This window comes from Lipotes vexillifer, unplaced genomic scaffold, assembly GCF_000442215.2.
Source record: "Lipotes vexillifer unplaced genomic scaffold, Lipotes_vexillifer_v1.1 scaffold1608, whole genome shotgun sequence".
Taxonomy (NCBI): Eukaryota; Metazoa; Chordata; class Mammalia; order Artiodactyla; family Lipotidae; genus Lipotes; species Lipotes vexillifer.
The window spans coordinates 704,235-718,157 of record NW_006774162.1 but is presented as its reverse complement, the minus strand read 5'-3'; the positions used below and the strand labels follow the sequence as shown (position 1 = coordinate 718,157).

The following is a 13,923-nucleotide window of genomic DNA, read 5'->3' as shown; positions in this document are numbered from 1 at the left end:
TACATAAGGACACTCCTTCAAGACTGCTATAGGTAACTGTTTCACCTAATTTCATAGAGACAGAGAAATATAAGCAAGATGAGAAGACAGAGGAATTTGTCTCATTTGAAGAGCCAGAGAAAAACCCTGAAAAAACAACCAATGGACAGAAATAACCAATTTACCAGATAAAGAATTCAAAGCATTAGTGATAAGAATGCTAATGGAATTGGGAAAAAGAATAGATGGACATAGTGAGAATTTTACTTAGGAACTATAAAATATAAAAAAAAGAACCAGTCAGAACAGATGAATACAATAACTGAAATGAAAACACATTAGAAGAAATGAACAGCAGTCTAGGTAATACAAAATAATGTGCAAGTGATCTAGAAGATAGAATAATGGAAATCACCCAATTAGAACAGCAAAAAGAAAAAACATTCTCCAGGATACAGCACATGCTAGGCCACAGAATAAGTCCCAACAAGTTTAAGAAGATAAAAATTATATCAAGTATTTTTTCCAACCACAAGGGTATGAAAATAGGAATCAATTACAGGAAGAAAAATGGGAAAATACCAAACATGTGGAGATTAAACAACATGCTACTAAAAAACCAATGGGTCAATGAAGAAATCAAAAGGGAAATCAGAAAATACCTCAAGACAAATGAAAATGGAAACAACTTTCCAAAATCTATGGAATGCAGCAAAAGCAGTTTTAAGAGGGAAGTTTATAAAAACACGGGCCTATCACAAGAAATAAGAAAAATTTCAAATAAACAACCTCAACTTCCATATAAAGGAATTAGATAAAGAAAAACAAACAAAGCCCAAAGTCAGCAGGAGGGAGGTAACAATAAAGATCAGCAAGGAAATAAATAAAACAGAGACTAAAAAACCCAGAAAATATCAAAGAAACCAAGAGCTGGATCATTGAAAAGGCAAATGAAATTAATAAACCTTAGCCAGGCTCACCAAGAAGAAAAGAGAGAGGACCTAAACAAACAAGATGAGAAATAACAACCAATACCACACAGTTACAAAACATCATGAGAATACTATGAACAGTTATATGACAACAAATTGGACACTCTAGAAAAAATGGACAAATTTCTAGAAACATACAACCTTTCAAGACTGAATCAGGAAGAAACAGACAATCTGACAAGATTAATCACTAGGAGTTAAATTGAATCAGTAAAAACAAACAAACAAACAAAAACAAAACAAAACAACAAAAACTAGCAAACAAAAGTCCAGGATCCAACGGCTTTACAGATGAACTCTACCAAACATACAAAGAAGAACTAATACCTATAATTTTTAGACTATTCCAAAAATGAAGAAGATAGAACACTTCCAAATTCATTCTATAAGGCCACCATTACCCTGATACCAAAACTAGATAAAGACACTACAAAATAAAAGAAAATTACAGGCCAATATCTCTGATGCAAAAAAGTCTCTACAATTATCAGCAAATCAAACTCAATAATCTATAAGAAGTATCATGCACCAATGATCAAGTGGTATTTATTCCAGGGAATCAGAAATGATTCAATAATCGCAGGCTTCCCTGGTGGCGCAGTGGTTAAGAATCTGCCTGCTAATGCAGGGGACATGGGTTCAAGCCCTGGTCCAGGAAGATCCCACATGCCACAGAGCAACTAAGCCCATGTGCCACAACTACTGAGACTGCGCTCTAGAGCCTGAGAGCCACAACTACTGAGCCCACGTGCCACAACTACTGAAGCCCATGTGCCTAGAGCCTGTGTTCCACAACAAGAGAAGCCACTGCAGTGGCCCATGCACTGCAACGAAGAGTAGCCCCTGCTCGCTGCAACTAGAAAAAGCCTGCGCACAGAAACCAAGACCCAACGCAGCCAAAAAAACGTAAATAAAATAAATTTTAAAAACATAAAATGATTCAATAATCACAAATCAATGTGATTTACCATATTAACAAAATGAAGGATAAAAGTCACATGATCATCTCAACAGATACAGAAAAGGCATTTGACAAAATTTAACATCCATTCATTGTAAAAACTCTCATTGAAGTTGGTATACAGGGAACATATCTCAACATAATAAAAGCTATTTATGACAAACCCACAGCTAACATCATACTCAATGGTGAAAAGCCAACAGCTTTCCCTCTAAAATCAGGAATAAGAAAAGGATGCCCACTCCTGCCACTTCTATTTAACATAGTATTGGAAGTCCTAGCCATGGCAATCAGACAAGAAAAAGAAATAAAAGGCATCCAGATTGGAAAGGAATTCTTAAAACTGTCACTATCTGCAGATGAAATGATACCATATATAGAAAACCCTAAAGTCTCTACCAAAAACCCACTAGAACTAACAAACAAATTTGGTAAAGTTGCAGGATACAAGATTAATAGACAGAAATCTGTTGCGTTTCTGTATACTAATAATTTCTCAGAAAGAGAAATTAAGAAAATAATTCCATTTACAATCACATCAAAAAGAATAAATACCTTGGAATAAACTTAACCAAGGAATGAAATACCTGTACTCTGAAAACTATAAATTATTGATGAAGGAATTTGAAAATTATAGAAAGAAATGGAAAGATATCCTGTGTTCTTGGATTGGAAGAAATAATGTTGTTAAAATGTCCATACAACCCAAAGCAATCTAGAGATTTAATGTGATCCCTATCAAAATACCCATGACATTTTTCACAGAACCAGAACAAATAATCCTAAAATTTATATGGAACCACAAAAGATACCGAATTGCCAAAGCAATCTTGAAGAAAACAAGAACAAAGCTGGGGGTATCACACTCCCTGACTCAGTTCATACTACAAAGCTACAGTAATAAAAACAGCACAGTACTGGCACAAAAACAGACACATATATCAGTGGAATAGAAAAGAGATTCCAGAAATAAACCCACACACTTATGGTCAATCAATCTACAACAAAGGAGGCAGGAATACACAATGGAAAAAAGACAGTATCCTCAGTAAATAGTGCTGAAGAAACTGGACACCTACATGTAAAACAATGAGATTACAACATTTCCTCACACCATATACAAAAATAAACTCAAAATGGATTAAAGACCTAAATGTAAGACTAGAAACCGTAAAACTCCTACAAGAGGACATAGGCAGAACACCCTTTGACATAAATTGTAGCAATATTTTTTGGATCTGTCTCCTAAGGCAAAAGAAATAAAAGCAAAATAAAAAAATGGGACCTAATTAAACTTAAAAGCTTTTGCACACCGTAGGAAATTGTTGACTAAACAAAAAGACAACCTACTGAATGGGAGAAAATATATGCAAATGATATGATTGATAAAAGATTAATATCCAAAAAATATAAACAGCTCATACAACTCAATATCAAAAAAGCAAAGAACCCAATGAAAAAATGAGCAGAAGACCGGAACAGACATTTTTCCAAAGAAGATATACAGATGGCTAACAGGCACATGAAAAAATGCTCAACAGTGCTAATTATCAGAGAAATATAATCAAAACCATGAGATATCACCTCACACCTGTCAAAATGGCTATCATCAAAAAGACCATAAATAACAAATGCTGGCAAGGATGTGGGGAAAAGGGAATGCTAGTACACTAGTGGTGGGATTTTAAATTGGTGCAGCCACTCTGGAAAACAGTAGGGAGGTTTCTCAGAAACCTAAAAATCAAACTGCCATATAATCCAGCAATTCCACTGCTGGATATCTGAAGAAAACGAAAACACTCATTTGAAAAGATACATGCACGCTAATTATCACAGCAGCATTATTTACAATAGCCAAGATATGGAAGCTACCCAAATGTCCATCAAAAGATGGATGGATAAAGAAGATGTGCGCACACACACACACACACACACACACACACACACACAATGGAATAGTGCTTGACCTTAAAAAATAGAAATTCTGCCATTTGCAGTAATGTGGATGGACCTAGAGGTTATGCCTAGTGAAATAAGTCAGATAAAGACTAATACTGTATGTTATCACTTATATATGGAATCTAAAAAATAAAACGAATGTAATAACAAACCAGAAACAGACTCACAGATACAGAGAACAAACTAGTGGCTACCAATGGGGAGAGGGAAGAAGAAGGGGCAAGATAGGGGTATGGGATTAAGAGACACAAACTACTATGTATAAAATAAGTAAGCAACAAGGATATATTGTACAGTACAGGGAAATATAGCCATTACTTTGTAAATGGAGTATAATATATAAAGATACTGAATTACTATGTTGTACATCTGAAACTAATATAATATTGTAAATAAACTATACTTCAATAAAAAGATAAAGAACACATTGACAAGAATAAACAATAAGTTTGTGTAAAAAAAAATTAAGGGATGTAAAAGAAGATGTTATTAAATGGAGATGCATACCAAGTTCCTGAGCAGAAAGACTCAAGAGTATATAGATGTCAATTCATTCCCAAATCAAGTCTATAAGCTGAAGGAAATTTTAAAAAAATTTTCAGTTGGGCTTCCCTGGTGGCACAGTGGTTGAGAGTCCGCCTGCCGATGCAGAGGACACGGGTTCGTGCCTCAGTCCGGGAAGATCCCACATGCCGCAGAGTGGGTGGGCCCGTGAGCCATGGCCGCTGAGCTTGCGCGTCCAGAGCCTGTGCTCCGCAACGCGAGAGGCCACAACAGTGAGAGGCCCACGTACCGCAAAAAAAAAAAAAAAAAAATTTCAACAAAATTCTTTCTGGAACTTGAAAAAACATAACAGCTCTTTTAGTAACTTTTACAACTTGTCTCTCTAGAAAGAATGTGTATCTTTGAGTTTGGAATTTAGCAGTGTCATTAATTAAAAATTGCTGCTTTTTAGTAAAAGGTGAAATAAAAGATTTACATGTGTTCGGTTCCACTAATGTGGCCAAAGGACTTAAGAGGAGCTTTGCTTTAGATCTTCATATTCTTGAAATTTGAAAGATAAACAGTTTTGGGGTTTTAGCACTTCTTTCATTCCAATGAATTAAAATAGTAATTATACGGTTGAAAATGAATGTTTCAGTTAAAACCTTTAAGTCTCCGATAGTGACGGCATAAAAATAGGGTTTATTTCTTTTGCACCTTTGATTTCCTCCAGAGTCTCAATGTCTCGGTGTTTTCAACAGGGTATCACATTAGCAGAAATATACTTGCATGTGGGCGTTATGAACTTTTTATTAATGTTGTGAAATGAGAAGGCTTGGTGCTTTACCAGCTGTGTTTTAACTACAAACATCAATCATGGAAAAATTATTTGAAACAATTTTCTTTTAGTTCAGTCTATTAGACCCTTGTTCATGTTATAACTCTAGATAAATTTGAATAGTTCACGACTATAATCAATTACTCAGTTTCAATTACAATTCCTAATTGATTCAACCCTATTAGCACCATCTCTAGTGATAGTCTGTTACACGATGTTAGTAAAAGGCCAGTGGTTTGCGCCTAATGAATGTCTATGTATTAAGTAATTAAAAACAGAAGTCTGCTTCTAAATATGTTAGGGTGGCACTGTCTGGTGGGTCCAACAGTTTGGATTCCTTGTCCCTTAGTACCATGCTTCTTAAGCCAGGGATTAGCACCTTTTGGGAGCTGCAAAGAACTTAGAAGGACAAAGAACCTAACTTAGGACACAAAATAACTTATTCGTACTGGTGATACTAGACCAGGATCCTGCTCCCTCACAGTTCTGTAACCTTCGCTCGGTTTTTTCTCTCAATACAAAGGAAAGACACCATTCTTTCCTCATTGATCCTTCTAGTATTAAGTTTGGAGGACGGTGGTAAATTAATAAACTTTTAAGAACCGCTCCCCCAGCTTTGAGAATTCAGAAATTTACAGCTTTTGTATAAGAAATTAGAGTTAAGACTCTTTTAGACCCATGTTGGACTATGTCTACGTGGCCTGAGAGATGGAGCACGAAGATGACAATAGATGTGCTTTTGGGATACTGAAGTGAACCTGGAGTGTGGACAGAGGCAGTAGCAGAAAAATCGGGGAGACCATAATGTAAGCTCAGTTCTAATCAACGGGGTTGTGGGTTTCGGGTCTGAGACACCAAATCACCTTACAAGATGTACGATAAAAAACCCACACTGCCCAGAACGGCCAGCTACCTTTAGGGAACCAGACGCAGGTTGATCCTTAGGCGCTGAGTGATGACGTACTGCCTAGACCAGGTGGTGATTGGTTTCTGAAGAGGGGGTTGGCCGCCAGTGCGACGCGGAGCCCTGTCCTAAGCCTCGCGAGAGCTGCGGTCCTGGAGCGGGATGGCCGCGGAGCCGGGCAGAGCTGGCCTTTGGCTCCTGCTTCCCGCTCTCTGGCCCGAAACATGGCCCGGGGTCCTGGCCCGCTAACCCGGCCTCGCCCCGACACAGTCGACATGCCCAAGAGAGGAAAGCGACTCAAGTTCCGGGCTCAAGACGCCTGCTCTGGGCGAGGTGGGCGAGGGCGGGGGCGTTGAAAGGCTTGGGGCTGGAAGCAGGGAGGGGGCTGGACAGCACCGAGGCGAGTGCTCGCCTGGCTGCGACGGGAGGGCGGCTGGACTGGGGACTTGGAGTGAGCAGGAAATCTTGGTGGGGAGGAAGCTGAGGAGAGAAGGCCTCCTCCTTTGAGGTTTGGTGCTGTGTTTCAGTGACTGTGGCGGATTATGCCAACTCGGATCCGGCCGTTGTGAGGTCTGGAAGGGTCAAGAAAGCCGTCGCCAATGCTGTTCAGCAGGAAGGTAGGCTTCCGACGAGTCTTTTCAGACTCAGTGAAGAGAGAACTAGGTGCTTTATTTTCCTGGGATTCTGCCTCAGTGTTTTTCTTGCAATCCTTTAGGCGTCTTCCCGTAAACATGTTTGCTCTCCTCGATGGTTACTCATATATTCAGGGGAGGGGAAGGATTAGTCAAGAGCAGTAGCAGTTTCTGTAGCAGAAGTATTTTATTTCTGTCTTCCCATAAAAAAACAAACAACAAAAAAACACTTTGCGTACTCTTCTTTGGTTTCCACTGCTTTCTTCCTGGTTATCAATCTTATTCCTGTTGTTCACATATATTCTCCACTTAACTCTGCTGTTTGCTTCTTTGTAATAATAACCTTGAAGTATTCTTTTCCTTTTCTCATGCTTCTCTTACTTTCAAGAAAGCTTCTTACTCAGGGGTCCTTGAAGCTTGTGTTTTCATGATATGTACTGTCTCCAGCCCAGGAATAAGGTTAAATTGGGTTTAATTCCTCTCAAACACTGCTCCTCAGAATTTATGCAAATGAAGATAGCATTCACCTTTTGCTTTTACCCTGAAGGGTTTATAGTGGAGAATAATTCACTCCCTTTTTCTTCAGGTATGAAGCAGTTTCTGCAACTTTGGAGTCAGTTTGCTCATTACTTTCCAATTTTTTGTGTTTAAAATGCTATTTTTTTAAGATTCTCAGCTTCCTTTAGCAGACTCTCACACAGCTTTTGCTTTTTTTTCTTTTTTCTTTTCCTTATGGATGCTGATATCCTGCCTAAGCCATGGTACTCTGCCATCTCATTCTCTTCTTATTTTCTTCTAGTAAAATCTCTTTGTGGCTTGGAAGCCTCCCAGGTTCCTGCAGTAGAAGCTTTTTCTGGGGCTGGTGAGCCCTGTGACATCATTGACAGCAGTGATGAGATTGATGCCCAGGAGGAAAGCATCCATGAGAGAACTGCCTCCAGAAAAAAGAAAAGCAAGAGGCACAAAGGTACAGGGCTCGCTCTGTTTTGGATTATTAGTCCTATCTGTGGTGATAACTTGAAGCTGTCACTTTCTCAGTAGCACAAGAGGTGATACCAGTGGACAACCAGAGTTTGGATCTTTCTAGTGGGACAGGACTTCAATATACCAGGGCTTTCTACGTATATCTAAAGTTGAGAGGAAAGGAGATTGGTAACAGTAGTAGCCATTCATTGAGAACATATCATTATCAGGTAAAATCCATGTAGCAACAGGAAAACAAAAAGCCTTTGCATTTCTGGATTTTTGAATGTGTAAGGAAGCAGAGTTGTGACAAAAATGTTCTCTCTCCCAAATATGTGGATTGTATATAGCCAATTTCATTTCAGCGAAAGTTAGATTATTATCGTGGACTTTTAAGTGCTCTGCAATTGTTAATGCCTGCTTTGTGTCTAGTAGGTACTGTAGGAAATAGAAAAATGTGTGATGTTTATGTATTAGTGGCAATAAAACGTACACAGATGAAACAAAGAAAGGTAAACTAATGGTATACAATGTGCCAACGCATCATTCACTGGTTTGCTCCAAACTTGAGGAATCAGACTCTTGGGATAGAGCCCAGAATTCTTAAAGCTAAAGTGGTTCTGATGATCAGCTAGAGTTAGGAGGAAACTAATATAATAAATGATATGTGTATTTTTGGTCTCAGATCTGTGAGAACTTTCACCTATACTTGAGAATCAGATGACAGACTTTTGCATATGTTAAAATATATTGAAATAATCAATAAATTAATGAACTGACTTTGCTTTGAAGTTACACCAATTATTGTCAGTGATACCGCTCTTTTCCGGAACCAAGAATGTTAATAGACGTTCCTCACACTTCTTTGTTCCTTAATTTCTTGCTTTAAATCCCTACTCATCATCACCATTGTATTAGATATTTCTCTTGAGTTTCCTTTTTGGTTTTGAGCACATTCAACAGAAGAGCTTACAGACTTTTAAAACATCTTTATTGAGATAAAATTCATCCCTTTAAAGTGTACAATGCAGTAGTTTTAGTATGTTCTCAAAGAGTTTTTTTTTTTAACATCTTTATTGGAGTATAATTGCTTTACAATGGTGTGTTAGTTTCTGCTTTATAACAAAGTGAATCAGCTATACATATACATATGTTCCCATATCTCTTCCCTCTTGCGTCTCCCTCCCTCCCACCCTCCCTATCCCACCCCTCTAGGTGATCACAAAGCACCCGAGCTGATCTCCCTGTGCTATGCTGCTTCCCACTAGCTATCTGTTTTACGTTTGGTAGTGTATATATGTCCATGCCACTCTCTCACTTTGTCACAGCTTACCCTTCCCCCTCCCCATATCCTCAAGTCCATTCTCTAGTAGGTCTGTGTCTTTATTCCCGTCTTACCCCTAGGTTCTTCATGACTTTTTTTTTCCCTTAGATTCCATATATGTTAGCATACGGTATTTGTCTTTCTCTTTCTGACTTACTTCACTCTGTATGACAGACTCTAGGTCCATCCACCTCACTACAAATAACTCAATTTCGTTTCTTTTTATGGCTGAGTAATATTCCATTGTATATATGTGCCACATCATCTTTATCCATTCATCCAATAATGGACACTTAGGTTGCTTCCATCTCCTGGCTATTGTAAACAGAGCTGCAATGAACATTTTGGTACATGACTCTTTGAATTATGGTTTTCTCAGGGTATATGCCCAGTAGTGGGATTGCTGGGTCATATGGTAGTTCTATTTGTAGTTTTTTAAGGAATCTCCATACTGTTCTCCATAGTGGCTGTACCAATTCACATTCCCACCAGCAGTGCAAGAGAGTTGTGTAGCCATCAACATGATCTAAGTTTAGAACATTTCTATGAACTCAAATCTGTTAGTATCATTCCTCATTCCCTCCCAACACTCTCTCCCACCCATCCCTTCCCCCAGGCAACCACCAATCTACTTTCTGTCCTTATAGATTTGCCTATTCCGGGCATTTCATATAAACAAAATCATATAATATGTGGTCTTTTGCATCTGGCTTCTTTGACTTAACATAATGTTTTCAAGGTTCATCCATATTGTAGCATATATCAGTACTTTATTCCTTTTTATTGCTTTTTATTTGACTGTCATAAATAATGCTACTATGAACACTCATGGACAAGTTTTTGTGTGAACATATATTTTCATTTCTGTCAGGTAGGAGTGAAATTGCTGGATCACATGGTAACTTTAAATTTTTGTGGAACTGCCAAGTTTTTTATGAAGTTTCCATTTTATATTCCCACCGGCAATGAATGAGAGTTACAGTTTCTCCACATCCTCCTCAACGCTTGTTATTGTCTAACTTTTTAAACTGTAGGCATTCTAGTTGATGTGAAGTGGTATCTCATGGTTTTGATTTGCATGCTAATGATGTTGAGCTTCTTTTATGTGCTTATTGGCCTTCTGTGTATCTTCTTTGGAGAAATGTCTATTCAAATTCTTAGCTCATTTTTACATTAGGTTATCTTTTTATTACAGAGTTGTAAGAATTCTTATGTATTCAGGAGACCAGTCACTTATCAGATACATGATTTGTGGTTTACAAACTCTTAGCTATAATTCATCTTTTACTTCCTTGCTCCACTTTACCCCCATTAGAGTCCTTCATTCTCATCAAACTGGTCTTTTTTTCCCCCTCTTTTTTCTTTTAGCTTTTTAAAAATGAAACATATACAAAAGAAGAGAGAATAATGTAATGAATCCAATGTGGCTCTTACATAGCTTCAGTTATCAACTCATGGTCACTTTTGTTTCAGCCACTACCCCCTCACCCCCACCTCAACACACACACACACACACACACACACACACACACACACACACACACACACACCATACACACTTGATTATTTTGAAACAATTTCCAGATATTCCATTTTTATATCTGTAAATATTCTGGTAGTTATCACCAAAAGATAAATGCTCTTAAAAAAATTATCACATCTAAAAAAGTTAGTAATTTTTTTTTAAAGCTACTTTATTATTATTTTTTAAATTTATTTATTTATTTTTGGCTGTGTTGGGTCTTCGTTGCTGCGCATGGGCTTTCTCTAGTTGCAGCCAGTGGGGGCTATACTTCATTGAGGTGCGCAGGCTTTTCACTGTGGTGGCTTCTCTCGTTGAGGAGCATGGGCTCTAGGCGCGCCGGCTTCAGTAGTTGTGGCACGTGGGTTCGGTAGCTGTGGCTTGTAGGCCGTAGAGCACAGGCTCAGTAGTTGTGGCACACGTGCTTAGTTGCTCTGCGGTATGTGGGATCTTCCCAGACCAGGGCTCAAACCCATGTGGCCTGTATTGGCAGGTGGATTCTTAACCACTGTGCCACCAAGGAAGCCCAACAGTAATTTCTTAATATCATCAAAATCTTGTTAGACTTGTCTCTTTATTGCCCTCACATGTGTTTTGTTTTTTTAAATATCCAGGCTTCATGTTAGCTGTTTATTTCACTTGGAATACTTTTCCCCTTAACATATGAATATCAAATTTTTTGTCCTTCATAACTTATCTCCATGAAGTTTTCCTTTACTGATTCCATTTCCTACGTTTTGAAATTTCTTAATAATTTTGTGTAAAACATTGGCAATTTTTATAATTACTGAGTTTTGTCCCTAAAAACAGAAAAATTTTAATAGTACTCTGCTTTGTGAAAGTCCTCATGGGTCTCAGTGGAGGAAATTCTGATAGTTGTTTGCCTTCTCTTTTAGAGAGATTTAATGTGGGAGAAACTGGCCCCAAATGTGGTAGGCTGAGCCTTAAATGGTTACTGGAGATTTCAAGAAGCATAAGAACCAAAAAAGACGATGTTGTTTTAGAAGCATTGGTCTCTGTTATGAAGAACCTAATGCAAGAACCTGATTGAGTCATAGAGCTGCAGGAAGCAGCTAGAAAAGCAGAGGCAGCTTCAGGGAGGTAGTTGTAGGGGCTTTTTGCTCAGGAAACAGAAAGGAAAAAGCTGTGTTTTGGATAGCTATATAACTAAGTCTCAATTAAAGATTATGGTTAGCCCAGATTCTGGTATCTCTATGGAGTGTGAATTTTTATTTGAACCTGACATGTATAATGGACCTCAGGGTCAAGAGAATTAACACTAATGAGGTCTGAAGGAGGAAGAGGTGGGGATACATCATCACAGGGTATCTTTGAATAGTGGATGCTTGTGGCCAGAATTGTAGATCAAGCTGACAATGAAACAAGAAGAAACCAGAAGAAACATATCTAAGGCAATTACTGAGTAATGAAAATACACTGTAACTTACTTGGTTTTTTTAATTTAGTTTGTACTTTGAGGTTTCCTCATACCATCTTAAAATCAGTTTTATTTTTTAAATGACTGAATTGAAAATGTTTGGTGGATGGGGACTGCAAGGGAAATCAAGGGCAGAATTTATAGTGAAAAGCTGGACTTTGGAGAAAACTGGGTTCTGTTTACCTTGAATACGTGCAGTGTTCTGTTTTCTTATAGTAAAACGGACACAATAATATTTTTCTTATTTCCACTGAAAAATTACTATAGTTGAATGATATAATGTATGCAAAGGTACTTTGAAAACTTCAAAATAGTATGGAAATAGTGGTTAAATAAAGGCCTTAAGAACAAGACCTATTCACTTGGGCAACAGGAAACAAAAGTTTTCAGCAGCTAGAATAAGCAGGAAATGATGAGTTTGAGAGGCTTCCTTGGACCTATTTAAACCATTTTCTTAACTGTGCAAGCCCTGGGAGAATTGAAATGATTGGGGATCTTTATATGTGCATATAATAGAAGGTCAAAAGTTATAGTTCTTTTTTCTGTTTCAGAAGATCTGGATGGGGCTGGAGGAGAAGAGTATCCCATGGATATTTGGCTCTTACTGGCCTCCTATATCCGTCCTGAGGACATTGTGAATTTTTCCCTGATTTGTAAGAATGCCTGGACTGTCACTTGCACTGCTGCCTTTTGGACCAGGTTGTACCGAAGGTGCGACCACAGAGAGCTCACTGTGTTATCTGTGTAGCTTATTTCTTGTTGTTTTTGATTTGGAGCTACTCTCTGGATGGTGACCTCTTTTCACTTTCTCTACTGCATGCCTGGGCATGAACCTAGCTTTGAATTCCTTGAGCTCCTCTTTAATTTAAAATTGATATTATTAATTCATCTGGTAATTGTCTTCCCTATGGTTACCCACTTTTCTTCAGCGGTTTATCTTAGCTAGAATTTTCAGAAGTTATAGATGCGCATCTGTTTATCTTTGCAACTGGATTTGTTGTTTCTTAGATTTGCTAGTCATCTTGAAGTATCATATACACAGAGCAGTTATGCTGCTCTGTGTATAGTTGTAGTGGTGAAGAGGGAGTGAATGATGTGATTAGTAAGAGGGCTGACTTTTGATGCAGGATTAGAAGCGTAGTGAAGATTATAAACCGTCAGTAAGAATGTGGTGGAAGGGGATGGTGAGGTATCAGGGAGTAGAGAACTTTCTGAGACATGTGACAAGAGAACTTGGGATCTTCCCCAGTGCAGGTTCTTTTTGAGCAGCTGAAGTATATTGTACTGGTATAAAGTCAGAGACTTGCCCCTTTTTTAAAGTGAAATAGTGAGGATTTAAAATTTTTAAATGAATAGAGGAGTGCAGGATTACAAGGTATATATGAATTGGGTTTTGCATAGAAGAGACGCAAAAGTAGCTAAGAAGTGAAGGAGATAGTGATTTGTGTGTGTGTATGTGAGCGCACTAGGGACAAACTAACTACTGGCCAGTGGAATAGTATAGTAAAATTTGTACTGAGCCCAGGAGTCCTAGGAGACTGGCCTAGAGCAGAAGAGAGAGGTCACTTATTGGTAGGAGTAATGTGTCATGTTTTAGGCACTACACGCTGGATGCCTCTCTGCCTTTGCGCCTGCGACCAGAGTCAATGGAGAAGCTGCGCTGTCTCCGGGCATGTGTGATCCGATCTCTGTACCATATGTATGAGCCATTTGCTGCTCGAATCTCCAAGAATCCAGCCATTCCAGAAAGCACTCCTAGCACATTAAAGAATTCCAAAGTAAGTGACAATTAGTGTTGGGGTTTAACAAATGGACTCTTGTATAATGGGCCTGTTATCATGGCTTGTTTCCAGCTTCCTTGATGGGGTGGTCTAGGGCCATAGGTACCAGGCTGCTAAGGGACTAATGTAAACTTTCAGGGCTCACGG

At 38.4% G+C, this 13,923-nt stretch overlaps 1 protein-coding gene across 1 annotated transcript in view; it reads left to right on the top strand.

Moving 5' to 3' along the window:
- Positions 1–6,256: 6,256 nt before the first annotated feature.
- TMEM183A (transmembrane protein 183A) overlaps positions 6,257–13,923 on the top strand; it is a 13,850-nt gene continuing 6,183 nt past the window's right edge. Inside the window, exons 1-5 of the mRNA XM_007449000.1 lie at positions 6,257–6,449; positions 6,644–6,733; positions 7,548–7,715; positions 12,547–12,706; positions 13,593–13,773. Of these exons, the coding sequence (XP_007449062.1) occupies positions 6,341–6,449; positions 6,644–6,733; positions 7,548–7,715; positions 12,547–12,706; positions 13,593–13,773 (708 nt within the window). The 5' untranslated portion in view covers positions 6,257–6,340. The remainder of the gene's footprint in view (positions 6,450–6,643; positions 6,734–7,547; positions 7,716–12,546; positions 12,707–13,592; positions 13,774–13,923) is intronic.